Source organism: Anabas testudineus, chromosome 9, assembly GCF_900324465.2.
Source record: "Anabas testudineus chromosome 9, fAnaTes1.2, whole genome shotgun sequence".
In the NCBI taxonomy this organism is placed as follows: Eukaryota; Metazoa; Chordata; class Actinopteri; order Anabantiformes; family Anabantidae; genus Anabas; species Anabas testudineus.
Window position 1 is genome coordinate 10951301 of NC_046618.1, and position 22495 is coordinate 10973795.

Below are 22495 nucleotides of genomic sequence, written 5' to 3' on the forward strand. Positions count from 1 at the left end.
GGTTTATATACTGCAACTATCACAGGTTCAAATGATGCACGAGTGTGACGGAAACAAATGTTTTTGGAAAAGTTTTCAAGAGCTCCACCTAAATCTACCCGTTCAGAGCGATGAGTGATTCAGAGTTCATTTAATTTCTGCCAAAAAAGAGACAATCCTCAATCGGTGTGATGTCTGAAAAGCAATCGTGGTCTGACAGTGTTGGAGGAGGTGAGAGCTTTGTCCTACACAAAATATAATGTAATACTTAAGTGTAAAATCCTTTTTTTACTAATGAACACATACAGAACTATTAGAAGTTAATCGAAGTTTTAAAACAAATGCACAAAGCATAACTTCCTATGACATCAGAAAAACAACAACAACAACAACAACAAAAAACCAAAGTAAAAGCATCCACCCAGACGCCGCATCAGTTTCATCTATCACAACATCGTGTCAAACACGTCGAATTAAATTCAGTGACTTTTGATCCTTTAATCTGTGGTCTCTAGTGCTGCGAAGAATCATTTGGGCTTCTTGGTGTTCGTAACTGCTGAATTGTGTTTTTTGTGCGTTTGCCTTTCAAAGCCAGTTGATGAATGACACATCCCAACAGCCAAACACAGTTCTACTATGTCCTGACCACTGACACCATGGGCCACCATTCAGTCGCTGCACACAGCTGGCACACAGCCAGGCGAAGGCCACAATGTGTAGAGTAATGTCTACACAGGATCTGACAATAGCTATAGATGGAGATCCATTACAAAATGAAATGAAACGCAATGAAACCCACTCTTTGTTCCTCCCTGATCTGACATGGAGGGGATGACACTGTGACACACCAGCAGTGTGACGTCAGACCTACTCTGCTCATTTACGTAGCCGTGCAGCTACGAGTTTGTTTTCTTACCCCACCCTAAACTTTTAAAGCTCCCGTCTCGCACACTGTTTAATCGTTGCCTTTTCACCAGGAGAGATCATTGTATTATCACTACGTCATGCAGAAAATGAGGACCACATGTTTGGCAGTGGCTACTGTAGCGTGAATGGGACCAACATGGGGTGATACATGCTTGTTCAGGTTTTATCTTTTCCTGTGCGGCCTTATGGGGACGTTTATACAGCACACTCACAAGGGTCCCGACAGTCACTTCTCAGATGCTGAAACTATTTCTGTTTCTGACACAGCACATCTCTCCCTGCATGATATTCAACCCCTTAAGGCCTCAAGACATTCAGCATGTATCTGAACAGGCAAGTGCATTAAATATACAGTATGGAGACATACGCAATGATGGACAAGTACACGCTTAATTGAAATGTGTTATCTGTCATGTAAGTGAGACATGAGGGGGCTTTTGACCTGCAAGATTTTTATTATTAGAGCTGGATTGAATCAGATTATATGTGGCAAACTGTAGGAATTTAACACGTCTTTTTTGAAGGCTAAAAAACATCAGTGAGTGATCTGTCTCTCTACCTGAAACCACCCAATCACAGTGATTTGCCTGTGAACTGCTAAGCAATTATGTTCACTACCCAAATATTTACAGTTTCACAATGTGGCTTAAAGATCACCAACAGATATATAATCCATATTCTCTTGTGCCTCCAGAAGACACACACGGCGTCTGTGGTGCATGAGAACTGTCAATGCCACCTATTCTTCTTTGAATTCCTTTGTCAAGCAAAACTGAATGGGAATATTGTAGCACTGAAGTCAATTTCTTTAAACACATGTTCGTCAGACTATTATGTTTTTACAAATGACTGGTTGTTGTTAGGGAAGGAAGTGTTTGCCTCTGCAGCAACCTTATCATTAACTGTAAAACTGCTACAGCTGAGGATTATACATTGGATATCCAGGTGTCTCCACGGTGTAGTAGATGATAGCAGCTCTGGTTTAAACTCTCACTGTGTGTCAGGACTCTCTGTGCCTTTTTAATTTCACCCCTCTGCACTGTGTCTTTGTCACTTCTTTGGATCTCTCGAGGAGGTTGGAGGTCCTATGCTATTTTATGCTATTTTCCCAGCTGAAATAACTCTAGTGGCTGAGTGGTCCAAAATAGCATCTGCAGCATATTGCTCCACTACCTGCCGGCCACACAAGCCTCCCATGCTCATGGCTGGTCGCAAATTCATGTCCTCCCACTCATAAAGAGAGCTACTCTGCTGTCTGAACCCTACTATGGTATCAGCAGGTGCTCCACAATTTACAATACCTGTGGAAATGTCAGACTTTGGGGAAGGTGGGAACTAGCTGATTTGCAGCCGTAGATACAAATATCTACAATACAACATTTAGCCAACCAAACTGCAATGTGACTACAGGTCACTTCTTTCACAAGTGTGTGTCAGTGCACAAATGAGTTCCTTAAATTGTGTTAATTTCACTAACTTACAACAATCATCACAGGAGTCATTACATCTCCACTTCTATCTAATACACTCTGCATACAACTAATAATTATCTGCAGGTTAATTGTCTGGAGTTTTGCCGTATCCCTCATTCTCCCAGTGGAGTAGAGGGAGTTGTTCGGTAATAATGTGGCAAAAAGGAGCCAGTATAGAGCAGTGCATGGTCATGGGCTGAGGGGAGGGGGAGGGATCTCAACCATGAAAGACTATAATAAGAGGCACTTGCCTGGACTTCTGAGGAGCCCAAACTTCCAGTAGCACCACAGACGGCTGCTGCATCAAGACAGACAGAAAGAGGGACAGTTAGATGAATAGAAATTGAAAGACAGGACGGTTCTTCAAACTGATAGGGAGCTCTCTTTAAATAGTTACAGCTCAGATAACTAAGGCAACTTTCTTTCTTTCTTTCTTTCTTTTTTTTTTTTTTGTATTTTTATTAAACAGAGCATTGAACAGAGCATTGGGTGTCTAAAAGAGAAAATGATGAGTCTGCTGTGCATCACAATGATCTCCCTGATCCTGGCTGGTAGTGCACACAGCCAGGTGACAAGCGCTCCTTCACGATTGTCAGGTAAGATAAAAATTATGTACATTTCGAAATGTGGACGGTCTTCTGTGGCTACAGTACCCTTTCTGAATGCATTTGTGTGTCTGCATAAAAATGTTTATGCATGGAGAAAAAGGAGGAAGAGGAGGTGGATGAGCAGTGTAAGGGACCTGAGTAAAGTGGTACCACAGAACAGGCTTGTGTAACAACAGGGTCATTGTAGCATTAGGTTACAGAGTCGTCTCTGGGGTAACACACACAGACACAGTGTGACTCACCATTGACTCACTGATTTGCTGCATACAGACCACCATGGCATAGGCTGGCTGGTGAATAAATCACCCTGTCATTCACAGAAGCTGGCCACACTGCTGAATTAGGACCACACAACTGATGCTACTGCTCTTAAAATGGGTCACAAGTGCCTTTGTGCCTGAAACTGGGCTAGAAGTGCTTCTCCCCTTTTGCAAGTCTTAGAGTACAAAAATAGTCAGGGATTCCCCATGGTAACACCTTGGCCTTCATTTTATCTGTTTTCTGTCATCTTCCTGTTGCAAAGAGAAATGAAAACCTAGATATAAGTCTCATCAGAGAGCACTGGCTTTCCATCATGAGGCTGATAGAATTCAAATATACACCTGCCTACAGGATGTTTGCTGCAAGTGCAAGCAGTGAAATACAAGGACAGATCTTCCGCTGCGGTGCAAGAAATACAAGTGTGACAAGAAACGCTTGTGTTATGTGTATTGAGTGTCTTTAATGTGCTTTCAGCACTGTGCAAGTTGACTTAGTAAATGTCAAATTAGGGATGTCCCAGCTGTCTGCTATCCTCCAAGATGGGAGGAAATGGCTTGTCTGTAGAGAGGATAGTTTCACACTGGGAGGAGATGATGCCTTTTATTCAGACATTGGAACTACTCCCACTGGCCAGTGATGTCACAGGTCTATGTGTATTTAATTTTTGTCTCTACAATGCACGTGTTTACAGATGTGTCACAGTCTGCACCACGTAGTCATCACTCAATTCAGGCAAGTTCAGTCGTTGTACAGCATAATGTAACATATAGGCCATAGGAGCAGTGAACTCTCTGGGTTCTTGTTCCTAGGCCTACTGACTGATTCTGGCACTGGGAGCTTTTGGGAACCTGCCATGGCAACAAGCAGCCTGACAGGAGCAAAGTTAAGATTAATGGCCCACAGCCAAACGTATAGAACCCCATGTTGAACAGCAGCCAAATGACTCTGTCTTTGCCTGTGAGGTAATAGTCTGTAAAGTCGAATGCTTACTGTGGTTGCTGGTTACTGAGGCTTGGCCCTGTTGCTGGGTTGGGTGAGAAAAGGGGGTTTGGCTGAAGGCTGAGTAAAAAATGTGTTTAGGCTAAGAGACATATTCGTGGAGCCATGGTTGGTGGGGTCGCACGTGCTAATTCAACATGAGTGAAATTTACCAAATGATTCAGTTTGTTCCATGTGTGATGTGAACCGCATATGTGCACCCGGGTGAGAGATTCACACCCACACTGTGTGTACGTCCTTGTTCTGACAAGAGAATACAGGAAAGCATTTACTGGAGCCAGTGCAGCTAGGAGTTGGACTGCTCTGTTTGTCCCAGCTGTGCTGTTTAATTCTTTTCCCATATTGACACAAGCGGGCCAACAGAAGAAGACAGCAAAGTAAAGCTGCTGGATGCTGTAAAGAATCTCAGGTTTAGCTTCTCAAAGGGGGTTGAGCTAATTAAATATTTTCTTCATTTAATAAATGAGGATTCAAATTATGAGGTTTTAACAGCATAACTAGAATCCTGCACAATATGTAGGTCACTAAGTGGACTAAGTTGGACCAATGTGATGCTGTTGTTAATTTCTACTCTAGTGTTGCAAAGACACAGATGGTTCCAATCACTTGCTAATACCACCTTTTACAGAGTGAAAGAGAATAGTGCCTGGTCATAAAATGGCAGTCTTGGCTGCAGCTGCAGAGCTATTTGTTTTATTGTTGTGCACATGTGTTCATTTATTTATTTATTTATTTCTTCTTCTTATGTCTTCATTATCTGCTGCACTTTTCACACATATTTCAGACAGAAGCCATTCAGATTTTTTTTTGTCATCCCATGTTAATGTTAAATTTGATGACTTAATATGATTTTATAAAAAATAATATTGCTCCCTAAATGCTGAATGCACACAGCAGGCTACTGATTTTTAAGTGCAGTGTTCCCCTGCATTGTTAGGGCCACAGTCTCCTGTGGGGAATGTGCCTGCTGGTAACTGCAGCAGCAGGAAAGAGCTTCAAATTACTTTCAACATGCTGGTCTTGTTGTCTGCTACTACTGTCCCCAAGGCACGATTACCTTCAAGGCTGCTCCACAAAATATTTTATTGGAGTTTTTTCTTTTTCTTTTATTATTTTGATGTGTAGGACCAAACAGAGTCTCCAAAAAGACAGCACAATAAACCCTTTTATTCTTTCCACTTTGCTTCCCTGAGTAAGATTCACAGATTTGGAAAGTTTTAGGCACAAATGTTGGATGTCATCACATCTGGTGAGCTGGTGTTGATGTCATCATCACCTTCACCTTTGCCAAGACTTTCATTAGCAGCTTAGTCATTCTAAATCCTTCGGGTTTCAATCGCACTTAAAGCAGCTGCTACCCATGCAGAGAATTTATGAGGCACAGCAAAGTTGTGAGTCATTCCTCACACACAGAATGGGCAAAGTGGATTCTCATCCAGACTACTCCGTGCTACTTTTAAAGACGTTATTAATTAGCAGCACCAAAGGGGTGTTGCCTCGCTTGTAAGAAAAGCTGGCATCTCGCAGAGCAGTCGAGAGGCCAGTCGGGCTGTATAAAGTGGTGACTGGGTAATAATCTCTGGCGTGTGTGGTGTTATGAAAAAAGGAAATATTTAGGAATAAATAGTCCTATATTGAGACCGAAGGGTAGATTAGGTCTGTCAGTACTGCTAAACCCTGCTGTAGAAAAGCTCAATACTAATATGAGCGCTACCTAACAATGTCTGGACCTGGATTCAAAACTGGTTGGTTGTAAGGTTAAAAGTTATGTCCGCAGACTTACTTGACATGACTGCTTGGTCATTTATTCAGTTGTGCAGTTACAGTGTCATATTAAACTGTACACTGCAGTGTTTGCTGTGGTAACAAGTGTGATTGTTCAGGGCTGTTCGTGTGATGGTGAAGGTCAAGACTCCTGTACTGTACATCCATCTATTTGGTGCTTGTTCTTCCCTCATATAGCCTAACCCTTGCAGGTTGGGGTCTTCTTAACTAAATAAGCCCTGTGAGGTCTAAACATGTGGGCCATGGAGATTATGGGAACCCATGGTGAGACATAAACAACCTGCTGTTTTGAGTTAAAGGGTGGTCTAGTTTGAATAGGAAGGAAGGCACAAAGAGAAAGAAACATTAACAATGACAGCTAGATTGTGTATGTCAACAGCTTTATTATCTTCTTACTTCACCTCTAATTGACCTGATACCTCACATACATTGTACAAATCAGATGGTGCGAGTTAAAGTCAAGTCAAGTCCTTTTTTTGAGGGTTAATGCTGAGGAACCAAAGGTTTGCAAGTGCCAGGAGTGACAAGAGCAGGAAGGAAACTGAAGGATGACTGGCTCCAGGGGCTGAAGACTGGCTGGTGTCCAATATGGTTTTTAATAAACCAAACACAATATGCCCAGACTTTTTGATAGTTTTGTGTGAGACAGTGCTTTTGACTGCACGCATATGTGTGGAGTGCAACAATACATGCAGTATATAGCTTCCTACAAAGAAAAATCTGAATGCAATTTGGAGAATCACTGCATATAATACTGCAAATTTATTACCAGATTAAATGCAAGTATAGTCAGTTTGTTCAATAACAAACACAATAGTATTATGCATTCCTCTTTTACAGCTCTGGTTTATGCTGATCCTGGTGTCAACATCACCCTGCCCTGCATGCTCCCATCTAAAGACACTGTGCACTTCGGCGACGTTGGTATCCGAATAAAATGGACCAAGGTGAAAGACAATGAAGCACTGAATGAGGATGTGCTGCTTTCAATGGGACTCATCAAAAAGACCTACGGACGCTTCGAGGGCCGTGCCTTTTTGGTGACAGAAGACAGTGAAGATGCCTCCATCACTATAACGGACGTCTCCCCGGCAGACAGTGGAAAATACCGCTGTGAGATCATAAATGGAATTGAAGACACCACACAGGAGATCAAGTTGGAGGTGCAAGGTATTTATGCCTAAAGTTAATATGATAATATTTGGAATATTTGGACTGTTTCGTAAGTTTAGATATCTAAAAGATAAACATAAGAGTATTGTTTTTTAGGGATTTTAATTCAGACTAATATATTGAAATACTTTCATATTCATTGAATCTCTTTTGCAGGTGATCTAGGTGTTGTGTTCCCATACTCCCCCGAGCTGGGCCGCTACAAACTAAACTTTGATGCAGCTCAGCAGGCGTGTGCGGAACAAGGTGCTAGTGTCGCCTCCTATGATCAGCTGTTTCAGGCCTTTCAAAATGGCCTGGACTGGTGTAATGCTGGTTGGCTGGATGACGGCACAGTGCAGTATCCCATTACCAAACCCAGACATCCCTGTGGTGGCGACATCAAGCAACCTGGCGTCAGAAACTATGGTCATCGTGACAAGCAGACGGGCCTGTATGATGTGTTCTGTTTTGCTCCTCCACTCAATGGTGAGTTCATTGAATTTCTCTATCGATAGCTTTGACTTGTTTATGTTTTTCATTGTTCTTATGGTGGAGTTGAACCAGGAAACACGATGGCTTTTCAATTTTTGTTGTCTTAAACCTGCCATGTGTGACTTGTCTATAAAAAAATCATCTTGTCATCCATCAACACCTGTGTGTCTCTGCTCTTCAGGACAGTTCTACTGGCTGGACCAACCTCACAGTCTGACCTACGATGAGGCTGTGCAGGCATGCTTAGACGATGATGCAGAGATTGCCAAGGTGGGCCAGATATACGCTGCCTGGAAGTTCGACGGCTTTGATCGCTGCGACGCTGGCTGGTTGGCTGACGGTAGCGTCCGCTACCCCATCTCCAGACCTCGCAAGAACTGCAGCCCCACTGAAGCTGCAGTGCGCTTCGTCGCATTCCCAGATAAGAACCAAAAGTCTTACGGGGTCTACTGTTACAAGCCCGAGCAGCCAGGGGCAAGATAGAAGCAGGGAGGTCATAACCACCAAAGAGTAAGAACAACGACAACAAATAAAATCATCATAAAGCAGATAAACGTAGGTTTTTAACTAGCATGAGTTCAATACCTTTGTGAAGCGCTGATAACCTCTTTTAACTCCTCAAGTACAAATACTGTGCATTGGTACATCCATTCCAATGTATATTTAGTAGCCATTAAGTGTTGGTTTGCTCTAACTGTGCATTTGTTCAATTCACACAGACTGTTGGGTAAAGCGTTAACGTACCGATGTGACAGAGACAGGAACTTACTGGTTGTGAAAGACGTCTGAGTTGAAAAAACAATGTGATCACTAATTGTATCAATACCACTGTTAAGTAATTAGCTGGATCACTTCCACTGCCGAAAGAGGAGTCACTGAGCAACAGTTTGGGTGTAAAACACAATTGATTGAATTGTCTCTACTAGTTTCCTTCGGCCCACAGTGATTCGAAAGCGTTAATCTAAGAATGAGCCACAACCTGAAGACAGCACACATTTTAGGTATCAATTAGAAAATTAATTTTCTATTGTCTGTTTGTTTGCTTCTTGTTATATTCCTTTTGTTTCCCTTTTCTAATCCTGGCACAGACATATGTTACTCACAGCAGGTTACATGTGATTATACAGCGATGCATCGTGTACAAAGGCAACACTGCACAAATGTCCATCACGCCTGTGCACTATTATATTTTGTATCTCAACATGTACCTTTTTCAACAAAGAAGTTTGAAATAAAGAATTCAACTTTTAAGATACATTTTTGTTTCTGTTTGTACTTTGTATTTCCACAGGAACATGTTACGATACTGAGGTTTAATATAGTGTTGCATCAATGCCAAAAATAAAAGCACTGATGTACAGTAACAGCACATTTAAGCAGAGAGATTTGAACAGGATTGTTCTGACTGCCAAATTAGGGGGCATGTATCTGGCAATAACCCATGAGGACTTAAGATTAGACTCTCTTCAGATTTTTTTAAATTCAGTGCTGGGTTGCCAGCCCAGCACTACGTTAGACAAAAGGGACAATACCGCAGTGTTTAAGATGCTCGTGGGAATGCATGGGAATGGGGTCAGGTTTAGGTTGAGACAGCACGGAAATGCCAGACAGAGACAAAGTAAATGTGCATAAGAAAGAAACCTCACTGATGCACGCTGTTTTCTGTGAAGCGCAGCAGCAGCAACTACAACAAAACACTTCAGACTGTCACACACCTAAAAGCTGAGAAGCAAACTATACTGTTACACAACATTTCTGCACGGCACAACGTGAGCCTTTGTTTCCGCCTTTGTTTATGCTGGGAGCAAACAGTTAATCTGATGAGCAAACGCTGTTGTCGGCACACACAGAGTCGCATTGTTGAGCCATTTTGCACCGCTGCTCCTTATCTGCTCTTCACCAATGTAACGGGTCTAACAAAATGCTTGTAGAGCATATCTCTCCGTAGTTCAGAAGTGTTTATGCATGTGAAAGATAATGTACTACTTTCAAATTTGAACAATGGGGCTGTATGATGCTCACCTTAAATTCTCTACAGTACGTTAAGTGTTTTCATGAGGTGTGGAGGTGCCATGTGGATACAAACATTTTTTATTTTTTCATGGTACCACGCTGACAAAAAACTCAGGTGTATGGCTCAGTCTGACAGCTCTACCTGCTGGTCAAACCACTGCACTGTTCAAGTACATCATCACATCACTCGTGTCAGTGTTGCATATGTCTTCCCCAACCTTACTCTAAACAATCCACACTGGATATTATTAGTATAAAATATCAATATATTTAGTTTATTTCTTTGGTGATTTAAAGCAGGAAAACAGTCTGATCTGACCTTTAAAAAAAATTACAAATATCCCAGACATTCACATTGTAAAAGAAAAACAAATCAAACTGTTATAAATATAAAATGATATTATGTGCACAATAAGGCTGAAACACACATACATACACGAACACACACATTCACAGGCAGACAAAATAAAACATTTCTCCATTGGAAATGCTGGAGACACACGACCGTTCACATGTACAAATATTTAGTTAATGTTACAAAACATTATTGCAGCCAATGGGGCCCTCCATATGTTTGGTCCACTGTTGGAAATGAAAATGTAAAAAGATGCAGAAAGCCACTGTACTTATGGTGTGTTTTTCCATCCTCGATGCGTCCCACCTGAACAGTCTATGATTGTGGCTGGCCTCCCAACAAACACGTAATAAAAACACACAGTATAGAATAGCACGGCTGGGTGACAGCATCGTATCATGTGTCAGTATAAAACAAGGAGGAAGATCAAGAGCAGCTCGAAAATAAATTATATGCATCTCTGCCTAAAAAGCTGTTACGTTCAAGTCTTTTTGAGGGTTTTCACAAAATACATTCTATTAATGGCTGAATATCGGTAACAGAAACATTAAACATGCAGAAGAAAAAATTATTATGAACAAAACATAAGCTACAGAACAACAACAACAACAACAGTAAGGAACACTTTGTGATTTTAAATAGCACAGTTGGTGTACAATGGTATTAAACAACAGACATGAATGTATTATGCACAGCATTATAATTACTGTAAACATGCTGTAGCAACTAATTATGAGTGATGCATACATATGGGCGGAGGATACAGCCACATGTCCTTTCTTTCATTTTAATACAGATGACGGACATCGATTTCCATCAGTGGATGAAGGCTTTGTCAGTAATTACTCAGAGACCAATCTCTTGTGTTAAATTGAAAACTATAATACAAAATAAAACTTTTTTTTTTAAATACTCTACATAAAAATCTATTCATAGACACATATTCTGCCAAGACATCAATGGCATCCAGTGAATGTTGGAGCAAATGAAAAGGTAGTACAGGAACTTTAAAACCTGCCACTACTAAGAAGATCTCTAGCACTTAAATGAACAGTTTAGGAAAATGCTATAAAATTGTGTGTATTATTTATATGGAATCTAATGAAATATGACTACTAAAGTTATGAAACCATATTTCAGAATACAAGTTGTGTCTCTGCTGATGTATAACATTTCTATATGACTGTGTCCTAGGTATGTTTCCTTCCCTCCCTTCAAATCTATATACTGTATGCACATGCATGCATGCCTGTTAAAATTAAATCCATAACACAACAACATAATGAGTTCCTTTATATAACATAAGCGCTATAAGGTCAAAATAGCTTTTTTATGAATAAGGAACACTTAGTGATTTTAAATAGCACAGCCGGTGTACGAAGATATTAGACAACCTTATTGAATGTATTAAATCGGATTGTCACAAAAACAAAAAACAAAAAAAACCTTGCGAGTACTCTTTGCTTTTCCAGTAGCCAGCTGAAAGTATTTTGTCCACATTGCCATTGGAATAAAACAGTGTTTCTTGATAGGAAAAATCAGATATCAACATCTCTTTGAAAGACACTTCATAAGATTCCATCGTCATCTAAAATGCACTAAAATGCAGGTTATCCTCTTGGATTCTCTGATGAGTTTTCTCTTGTGCTTTTCCTTTGAGGCTTGTTTTCCCCTTTGTACACAAGTATCAGCACGTGTGTTCTCATTTAGGGGAAAGTCTGCCAATGCAATCATTGCCTCTTCCGCTTATGTTCAGTCCTGTCTCTCCTTCCCCGGTAGAGTTGATTGTGAAACTGGAGGGCCTCATCCGGCCATGTTTTGAAGTTGTTGACGCTGTAGAGGGCGTTGTGCTGATGCCTCCTCATAAATGTCCTCTGATAGCTTGAGGCTGCCAAAAAAAAAATCACAAATCAGCTCATGTTTGTCAAAGTCCTACTCAGCAAGAGACAACCAGAGCAATTAAGATGATCATAAAAAGATCATTTAAAAAAAAACATTTGCTGTACTCACGGTTCATGCAGGTGATTTTAGGGACATCCCAATGTCCATCCCCACGACAGCGGATAGTTGGGACGTGCCTCTGAATGAAGCCTGTCTGGCACTGGTACCTCACTAGTGAGTTGATCTCATATCTTTCAAGCTTCTTGCCAAAGGTGCGTGCATTTTCCACCAGAGGAGGTTGACTACAGGCCACTGGGAACAGGACATGGACAATAACATTAAATGAAGGAGTTTTACAACAACGGGGGACACTTCTTCAATAAATTAAACGATTAAGTCTAATTTAGCAGTTGTTTTACCTGTGCCCTTCTTGCAGGTGTAGGTCAGGTGGTAGTTGCAAGGAACATCATTCCACTGGCCGTCTTCATGCCATATCATCACTACACAATCCTCGCCAGAAGAGAAGAAGCTGTCGGGTTGGTTGGGCCTCCAGTTTTCATATTGCTGAAATAAGAGCAGAGCACAAAGTCCTTTCAATGAAAGGTTTCTTATAAAACTCATAAAATCAGCTGATTCTATAAACAATAATTATGTGCCTGTTGCACGACATATTACCAAACCGGCACATGTAACATTACTATATTCTTCAACACAAGTGACCCCACATATCAAAGTGTGGTGTCCTATAACTGCAAATTGAATTAATGGCCACAAGAGGGAGCAAGTGCATCTCTCTAGAAGCCAAGTTAAACCCTTAGTGACCTCATTCTTTTTCATCTCAGATGAACCATTGTAGGCTCTAAATATCAGAAACACTAGCGAAACAGTCAATAAATTAAAAAAAAAAGGGCTTATAAACTATATATATTATATATTTGACTTGATCCATGTTACAGGATAATCTGTGTTTAGGACAAAAGAGCTTTGTGATAATGAACAAGCATAAAAGTTAGGTCAGTTCATCCCATAGTCTGCATGCCTGGGTCATACACGCACACATGTACATTTACACATTCATACAGTATACACACAGCTGTAGTGCTGTGGGCATTTAACCTGGATCCTATGCTACCTGAAGTCTTTCAGCACATTCTTGGTTCAAACAGTTTCTTCAAAGCTGTGACCTCCAACTCCTCCAGTCATGCCCTGGGGCTCTGCTACTCTGTCATTATGGTTAACAAACACACACATTGACTTCCTGCTCTGCTCACTTCGGCCTGACAAATGGGTGAACCATCAACTGCACAGCAGGCCTGCATCCTCCTTAAAATAAACAAATCAAATCAAGCCGATCACTCCTCCACTCCTAAACGTGAACACACATCCAGAGACGCTTCGATTTGAGCCTTTCAGTGCCCTGTTAATATAAATCCATTTTCAACACTTTGCTTTCCAAATGTAAATGTTTTGCAATTGTTTAAAAGTGGTCTTGTGTTATATAGTTCAATCCACTGCATATGACCACCCACCCAGAACCCCTGGGCTGCTTCTATCTGTTGTTTTCTCTTTCCCCAGTTGGAACAGGTGCTGTCCATCTGTGTGTCCTCTGTCTGGTGGCCCTTCCCCAGGGTGGCTGCCTGTTGCTTAGGCCTCATAATGCATGTGGGGGTTGAAGGGGGACTGTACTGTACCTGTCTCTGCCTGCCAAAACCCCCCTCTATGCAGCATTACTCATACCCTCATCACCCCTCAATCTCTCAGCTCAGCTGCGTGTGCTTATCTTTGAACCCCCAGGCCATCCCTGTGTGCCCCCACATCTTGTCTTGGAGGATTTTCTTTGAAGTGAGGACTATCTGTACAACATAGTTGCACATAGTAATTAGCCACTTTACTATCTTGTGAAGGGGATCTTCAGCAGCTACAATCACAATAGCAAACACACATGTTGCATTTTTGCCTCTGGCCTACTCTTTTATACTGGAATATTATCTTGCATTTTCTTTTGCTGGGCTCCCACTGAAAAAAAAAAAGGATTTAGAGGTGCCTTGCAGTATGTTCTACATCAGATTTAGTAGCAGAGCAACTAGCTCAGTCACCTGATATTCTTAAACCACTAGAGTGACATGAGGCAGAAATTACGTCATGAGAAAGTCACCACAGGTCCTTAAAAGAACGTCTCCTAGTTATTTCCCTGGCTGACTGCAGCTATCATCAGCATCACTTCCAAATATTTACCCTGTCTCTGTGCCATGTTTGTTGAGACAAAAATATGCGAAAAAGAAACCTATCTTACCATAGGACTGCCGTCAGTCCAACGGAAGTCGCTGTCAAACATCTTATCATTCAGGCCAATCCACTGGTAGTCCTGTCCAAGGCCTGCCACGCAGGGTACAGTGAAACACAGCAGATTATTTTACAGAAAGTGCAGGAGGAAGACAGAGATAGCAACGGCATACTTGATGCCTGAGTCATTTTCCTGCATTTACTGTACTGCACAGAGACGTTTGTGTATTTTCTGTGGCTTCAAATGAGAAATTTTACAGTTCCAGTCACATCATATAGTTTTCATAAAGTGAACTTATTCTTGTACTTATGATCAGTTATTAAAGTATCAATTATCAAGTACAATCTTTAACTTACGGTTGACAAACTGTTGCTCCTCATGGGAGAGGATGCTGGTGAGGTGAGCCCCCTGTATGCGACACTCTCTCTCTGCTGTGTCCCAGTTTCTCCTGTGGGGGAAGTACTTGTAGCAGTGGCCCTGAAACTTATGCCAGCCATAGTCACATGTTTCTGTATCTAAAGTAAATTCAAAAGGAGGGGGGGATGAATACAAGAACAGATATTAGTAACAAATCAAGCAAACGTTGATGCACCTATTCACCTCGATAACCTAAATACTCGTGACATCATCAGATCTACTGCATCTACAGTACTCTCAACACTTGCCTGCCCCCTGATCAAGATGAAGAAGAAATAATGTAATGATGAGTTCCTTGATTTCTTTTCCACTAGCACTATAGGAATGTTAATGTAAATCATGAAGAGGTAAGTGCCAATTGCTACTAAAAGGTGTAAATAACGATGATTTTTTTTTTCAATCAATAAATTAAATAAGGATTTCACTATATTCCATAAATGCATTATGAATGTCAGCATTCAACAATTTTGTCACACACTAACTAGAAATATCAAGAAGTCTCTTTACACCTAGCTTACCTGCAGTGAAATGTCCACCACTTCTAACCTTGCACTGGGAACTTTATTTCTAAAATAGGGTACTTGCAGACAGTTGCATGTGTCAGCTGTCTGCATGTCTGAGACTCATTGAAACTAATGCTTGAAAGAGCTTGAAGTAACCCAAGTGTTATGAGGCAACATTTAAAAAGGTCTGCAGAAAGCCACTGCGGTGATGGGATAAAGATGGTGTTTATGACTCAGCTGATGGCTGAGAGAAGCCTAAGACAATACTTAGCTGTGGTGAATGAGTCATGGTCTGTTTTTTTTTTTTATTTACTATTATTTACCCACATTATCAAATAAAAAATACCTGCATACAATGTTATAATTGTTAACGTTTGAACTATGTTTATATGATGAGTAGACAGTATAGATTAAGTTTTTACTCATCTTAAACTGAATGAAATAAGACCATCAAGTTAACATCAAACTTACCTTCCTCACAATATAACCCAGAGTAGCTTGGGAGGCACACACATGTGAAGGAAGCCAGTCCATCAACACATGTACCTCCATTTCGACAAGGGTTTGACTGGCACTCATCAATGTCTACAAAAAGAAACAGATGTAATCAATAAAAGGAGATGGACAAAAATTAAAATTCACTTTTTCTTTGGTGAAAAATAAAGCGGTTAGATACTCAGAGGAATTCTCGGTACACAATGTCCTACCTGTTTCACAGCGATCACCACTGTAACCAGGAGCACAGCTACACTTATAGTTGTTGCCATTCTTGGAGCAAGATCCTCCATTCAGACAAAAGTCCTCAGTACATGTGTGAAATCCTGTTAAGATGTTAAAACAATGCTGATGTTTTATACAGATGAATATAATCTGAAAATGTATTCATAGTCTTTCGAGGTCTTTGAAGAAACATACCTAGAATTTCAACAGTCTCGCCAATAACGGTGTACCCTAAATCGATTCCTGTGTCAGGCCGGCCAGTGGTTTCCTCCCCGTTTATTGGTGGTTCACCTCCAACAAGTAAAGGAGATTCGCTTAAGTCTTTGTCCAGTTTGTTATCCTCATCAGAAAATGAGGATGTAGTGGTGGCGACTGATGCAGCTAGCGCTGGCCGGCTTTGTGCTTGAGCTGGTGGTGTTGTTGTGAACTCTGTGTGGATCCTTGTAGGTATTTCAGTGTGAGGGGAGACATCTTCAGTTTTGCTTCCAATGTCCTCTTTACCAGAGATATCCACACTAGCAGACTCTGTCGCTGAAGCTTGGGTAACACCCTCCTTAAACACCTTCTGGATTTCATCTAGTGACAGAAGCTGTTGCTGCTCACCGTGGGTGTTCAGTTTCTTTGTTGTCGTCAACTCTTCAGACTTAGTTTTAGGACCAAGTGACTCAGTTTCAGCCCTAGTGCTAAAGTATGAGGGTGACTTAGTCTTAGCAGATGAAGGAACATAGGTGATGTTCTCAGCCTCATCACCATCTATTTTAATATTGCTTACTGTGGCCATGCTTTCTTCTGAACTGTTGCTGCTTTCTGGGTGATTCTCAGTGCTAGAAGATGACGATGCACTGATGGAAGCTGAGGCAGAAGGGCCGACAGTGATAGCTGCTGCCTCTACAGTTGGCTTGGTTGGCTTTTCTTCTGAGCTACTTTCATCTCTACTCACTGAGTCAACAGGCTGACTAACAGATGTCTGAGAACCAGATGGTGGTGTAGTAATGGACACTGTTGCTGTTGTAGTTTCATTGGATTGTGGAGCTGATTGAAGTATGGAGTTATTTAGCCCCTCATAATCTGAAACTGAATAATCTGTGTTCTCATTAAGACTGTCATCTGGAGCAGGTGTTGTGACAGCACCTGTAGTCGGAGACAGTTCAAACTTTGAGCCAACTGAAATGTGATCACCACTGGGTTCAACTGCCCTGTCGTCCCCTGGAGCAGATACAGTTGAAAAATCTTTAGAAAGCACAGTTGTTGAGTCCATAATGTGTTTTGTTTCATGACTTCCAAACATAGCCTGAGTGGTGGATAAATCCTGGGCTGAAAATTCAGTGTCAGGGCGGTGTGTTAGTGTGATCTCCGACTTGACTTGCTCAAACGATTCCTGGGGAAATGTTAGATTTTGTACTGGGGCAACTGTTGCGACAAATTGGACTAAGACATCAGGATGTAATAGTGCTGATGCTGAAAGGACATCTGAAGTTGGTTCAAAGGTAGTGTGTTCAGTTGGTATTGTTGTGACCACTGGTTTGGTCTCAGCGCTTGTAGACATTTCTGCAGGGTGAGTTATACCAGTAGATTGATGTGTGCTTGTTAGCTCTGAATCTTGTGCCTCCTTACGCTCAGAATCTGTTGGACCTGACTCAAAAGAAGTTGATGACTTGGCTGTATTGGTACCAAAAGAGGACTGTGTGGTATAAGCTTCAGTGGTGAAGGTTTTAAGTAATGACTGACCTGAGACTAGATCATACGTTGAAGATTTTGGCTGCTCTGTTTGAACGTCTGCCATCCCAGGTGACTGGGTGCTGGTAATAATATCCATCTTAGCTGTACTAGATAATGACAAAACAGATACAGGGAGCTCCTCACTCTCTGACGATGAACTGGCATAACCTGAGCCTTCGTCATCTGTTGAAGTATCTGTATCCGCTGACATTTCTGTTGAAGCTGTACTCTGTTCACTCTCTCCTGCCATCATTTTGTGTGATGTTGTTGAAACAAAAGCCACTGATGGAGTCTCAGTGCTGAACAGTGAAGACACAGTTGGGGAATCAGTCTTTTTTGTTTGCACTGAAGGTGAAGAAGTTGATGACTTTAGAATTTCACTTGAACTCACTGTAGATGTTTCTGCTGAGCTTAATTTACTAGACGGCGCTGTGTCATCCACACTCAGCGTTTCTGCTTCAGAATGTGTGGTGGTTGACATTGCTCCATTGGTAGGGGGTGATACGGTTTTTGACAATGATGCTTTCTCTACCTCTGTGGTTATCTCACTCATTTGAGTTTCATCCTCTTTGGTTATTGTGATGGGTTTCTCTGTACCGGAAACAGGAAAGGCTGACATGTCTCCAGTGGTCTCACTTTCAGATGTTATTGTCTTAGCTGGTGCACTTGTTACAGTGGAGCTCTCATATCCCTTCACATCTGCAACATCTGAGATACTTGTCATTGAAAATGTATCAGTGCTGTGGCGAGGAGACAAAGTCGTTGTGGGTAGCACTCGGTCCATTCCCATTGTGCTATGCAAAGGAGCAGCTGTGTGTGTAACAGACTCGCTCACATATGTGTGATCTTCTGATCTATCCTGCCCAGCAAAATCAGGAGAGAACGTGGCTGCAGGCATCTTTGTGCTATGAAGACTGGAAGCAGCACTTGTTAGTGATATTTCAGTCTCCCCAGTGCTGGGTCTGCTTGATGTAACTGAAGATGTTATTTGCTGCACCTTGACTGGTGAAGATGTTAGTATAGCAGAAACTTGGTCACTTGAGGTATTTGTATCAGTAATGTCAGAGGTGACTGATTCCACTGTACTATAGAGAGGAAACGAGACAGATGACTTTGCAACCTCTCCTGTGTCAGTTCCAGGAGAAGTAGGTGAGACTTGTTCTGCCTTAACTGTTGTAACTGCTTCATCAGTGACGATACTTTGCTTTTGCTCACCTGAAATCTCCTTATCCATATCTTCCATGTCAGGGGCAGGAGTTGTTTTCCCAGTGGTGGACAGTGAAGAGGCTTCAGCTGTCGCCAAGGTTTCTACAGATAAACCTTTAACAGAAGATCCATCCTCAAAAGATTCACCTGTTGTCTCTACTGTGCCAGGTTTAGTGGACATTGGTGTGTGTGCTGTGGCAGTGGTCATAGATTTTTCTTTTTCATCTGTCCTGACCATATGTTCCTCACTGGACACTGGAATGATTGAGCTTGTGTCGGCTATTTGTGTCAAGGTTTGAGAAGGCAAATATGAGGACGGAGTGACCTCCACCAGTTTGGTATGCATGTCAATTGGGAATACTGTGTGTGTTTTAGGTAAATCATAGATTTCTTCAGAGCTTGACTGCGTGGACACAGTAATAGCCGGGGTTGACTGCAGTGATGGTTTGACTGTCTCTTCAGTAGATGTCTCTTGGCTAGACACATCTTCCAAAAATGATGGTGTTGAAGTCTCAGTGGCTGAGGTTGCCTTTAAAGTTGCTGGTGTAGGAGTAAAGAAGATTATCCTATCAGTACCTGAACCCTCTGTGTCTTCTGTGACCTTCAGCTTTTGAGTCCTTGTAACTGCTGTGGCTCCTCCAGCTTCCTGTGTCTGGATGGTTGAGTAAAGTGAAGAGGAAGAGACTATGGATGTAGTATCTGCATCAATTATAGTATCATCATTGGTAATAAGCCCAGGAGTGGGGCTGACTTTGTCCATGCTGTCTGTAACTGCAGAAAACAGCTCATCTTCATCTTTTGCATCCTCTGTGATTATGATAGAGGTGCTGGTTGATGGTTCATGCAAGACCATGGTAGGTGTTTGTCCAGTTTGGTCAGTCTCGGCTTGGCTGTCACTGATTATCATGACCCGTTGGTCTGTAATGTTATGATAGATAATAGAAGGAATTTGGGTTGATATTGATGTGATTTCACCTTGCTTATGTTCACTGCTGGAGCCTATTGTGGTGAAGTCAATTTTAGTGTGATCACGAATCGAGGGTCCAGTTGAAAGTGGAGGCATAGTTGTATAGGATGTGCTTGATACAGGAAGCCCAGTCACCTCGGATGTAATCGGAATTTCGTTATCTGGGGTAATTTTACCCTCTTGTGAGAAAACCTGCTCCTCAGAGGTTGGTGTGATTGAAACAAAGGTTTCAGTTTTACCGGTCAGTTCTCCAAATGTGACACTCTCTATCTCTGATGGCTTTGAGGTGAACATTTGAGCGGTTTGGTCACCAGAACTCTGTCCTTCTGTCAAAGTAAAGGCTGAAGTTGTAGATTTATCATTTGCAGATAGAGTAGTAGTAACTGACTGGTTAGAGCTGAGAATATGTATTGTTGTTATGTCTGGCCTCTCAGTGCTATGGAGAGATGAAGCTGCAGTGTCAGTTGGTTTTTGTGTAATGACATTAGTGGAAGTGTCTGTTGTTTGGTCACTCGATCTCTCCTCTGTGACAGCAACAGTACTGTATGCTAAACCAATGTGTTTTGTAGCTGCTACATTAGTGTACACCACAGGAGGACTTGTGACTCGAAAAAGTGTAGTTGATCCGTCCAAAAAGTCTGCCCCTGAACTCTCATCATCAGTTGTAGAGTCATCTTTGAAGATCCCACTTCCCTGCTCAGTAATAGGAATCATAGTGCTTGTAATGTGTGGAGATTGGGTTGATGACACAAATTCCTTTGTAAGCTGTGTGCTGGAGTGAGTTGAGAACGCAGCAGTAAACTTGTCAGATGTGATATCATTTTCATCTATTTCAGTCTCATCTGTGGCCACACTAAATTCATCTTGGGGTTTGGCTGTAGTCTCAAGGGATACCTCTGTACCAGATCCATCTGAGCTTGACTCCAAATCATCCTCTGAGATCCCAGAGCTCTCCGTGTCTGTGTAAGCAGAGGTTCCCTTTGAGGTAAACACTGTGACACTGGGGACTGCCATGGCGTGAGAGGCTTCTAGTGTGTAGGGACTTGTTGTAATAGTTGTAAATTCTATATCTCTTTTGTCCTCAACAAATGTGGTTGTGATTGATTTGAATGTGATTATTGGTTGGGTTGTTGGCTCCACAGAATGTTGCTCAGCCACTGTTGACATTTCTAGGGGAGTGTCTTTTGGGGATGCAGAAATGACATCACCAGAGGACTCTATATCTGTAAAATCACCACTTCCAGACTCAGACACTGATGCTATTAATTCAGTTGAGGTAGATGTGCTAGGGTTGACAGAAAATTGGGTGACATCAATAGACTCCTCTGTCATAAACTGTGTTGAAGACTGGGTTGATGATTCAACATGAGATGTCCTGTGAGTCTCAGCTCCTTCATTTTCGTCTGTTGCTCTAAAGATTGGAAAATTGCTGTGGGATTCACTAGAGTCAACTAGTGGGACCGATGTTCCTTTTTCAGTACTGTAAAGAGAAGAGGCAAGGGTTGGGTGAGATTTTAAAACTTCAGTTGTTTGAGTTATAGGGATGGTCAGTAATGGCTTCTCTGTGGTAATTATTAAAGGCACTGTGGCAGCTGTAGTTGCTGGTTCTTTAGTGACAACATCTTCAACTAATGGATTGTCAGACATTTTTTCTGTTACAAACCCCATTGTTGAAATTGTAAATCCTGCTCCTGGTGTCTCTGGGTTTAATGTGGATTGTGTCTTTGCAGAAAGTAAAGCTACTGAAGTCTCCTCTGTCTGATCTGTGACAACCCCCTCTTGTTCAACATCTGGCTGTGTGCTTGACATCTCTGCACTAAAAAAGGATGAAGCAGTTTGAATAGATTGGTTTGAGGATGTTGGAATAACTGATGGTTCCGAAATATGTGAGGTCAACTCTGTTAATTCACTTCCTTTTGCCTCTTCTGTCATTGCTGTTGGTGTCTCTGTGCTGTACAGGGAAGATGCAACTGTCACAGGAACTAACTTAGTGAACGTGTCTTGGGTTTGGTCACCTGAACTATCTTCATCTACTGAAGTACGAACAGAGCTTGTCTCTGTCTTTCCAGTAAGTGGAGTTACTGAAGTCTTGTCTGTCCCATCTGTGACAACCATGTCCTTTTCCACATCTGGTTGTGTGCTTGTCTTTTCCGTGCTGAACAATGATGAAGCTGTAGAAATAGATTGCTTTGAGGTGTCACCTGTTTCTGTTTTATATGTTGTTTTAACCACCAGAGTGCCTGATGTTGTTATTGAAGAGACAGTGCTTTGTACATTCCCAAATTCGGTAGTAACATCTGAACTGCTGTCTCCAGAGCTCTCTGTGTCAGGGGAAATGAAGATTGATGTAGACTCAGGTTTGATAGTTGATCCACTGATTGAAGGAATGGACTCGACCAAGGAAGTTGTTATTGGAGTTGTCACTGACACAACAGATGTTGGAGAAACTGAGGGTTCCTTATAGTGTGAAGTCAACTCTGTTTTTTCACTTCCTTTTGCCTCTTCAAACATTGCTGTTGGTGTCTCGGTGCTGTACAGAGAAGATGTCACAGGAGCAGTCTTAGTGAACGTATCTTGGGTTTGGTCATCTGAGCCAACTTCATCTAATGGAGAAAGACTAGAGCTTTTCTCTGTCTTTCCAGTAACTGAAGTTACTGAAGTCTTGTCTGTCTGATCTGTGATTATTGTCTCTTGTTCCACATGTGACTGTGTGCTTGGCTTCTCTGTGCTAAACAATGATGTAGCAGTTTGA

The 22495-nt window shown here is 41.7% G+C and overlaps 2 protein-coding genes across 2 annotated transcripts in view; one reads left to right on the top strand and one right to left on the bottom strand.

Moving 5' to 3' along the window:
* Nucleotides 1-2653: 2653 nt before the first annotated feature.
* LOC113149983 (hyaluronan and proteoglycan link protein 1) lies at nt 2654-8935 on the top strand. The gene is made up of 4 exons (XM_026342340.1): nt 2654-2974; nt 6872-7201; nt 7361-7672; nt 7860-8935. The coding sequence occupies exons 1-4, from the start codon at nt 2884-2886 to the stop codon at nt 8159-8161; spliced, it is 1035 nt and encodes a 344-aa protein (XP_026198125.1). The 5' UTR covers nt 2654-2883; the 3' UTR covers nt 8162-8935.
* A 1171-nt stretch (nt 8936-10106) lies between these two features.
* LOC113150459 (versican core protein) overlaps nt 10107-22495 on the bottom strand; it is a 45915-nt gene continuing 33526 nt past the window's right edge. Inside the window, exons 6-12 of the mRNA XM_026343008.1 lie at nt 15839-15952; nt 15603-15716; nt 14568-14726; nt 14221-14303; nt 12347-12491; nt 12057-12239; nt 10107-11934 (exon numbers count right to left, since the gene is read on the bottom strand). Of these exons, the coding sequence (XP_026198793.1) occupies nt 11777-11934; nt 12057-12239; nt 12347-12491; nt 14221-14303; nt 14568-14726; nt 15603-15716; nt 15839-15952 (956 nt within the window). The 3' untranslated portion in view covers nt 10107-11776. The remainder of the gene's footprint in view (nt 11935-12056; nt 12240-12346; nt 12492-14220; nt 14304-14567; nt 14727-15602; nt 15717-15838; nt 15953-22495) is intronic.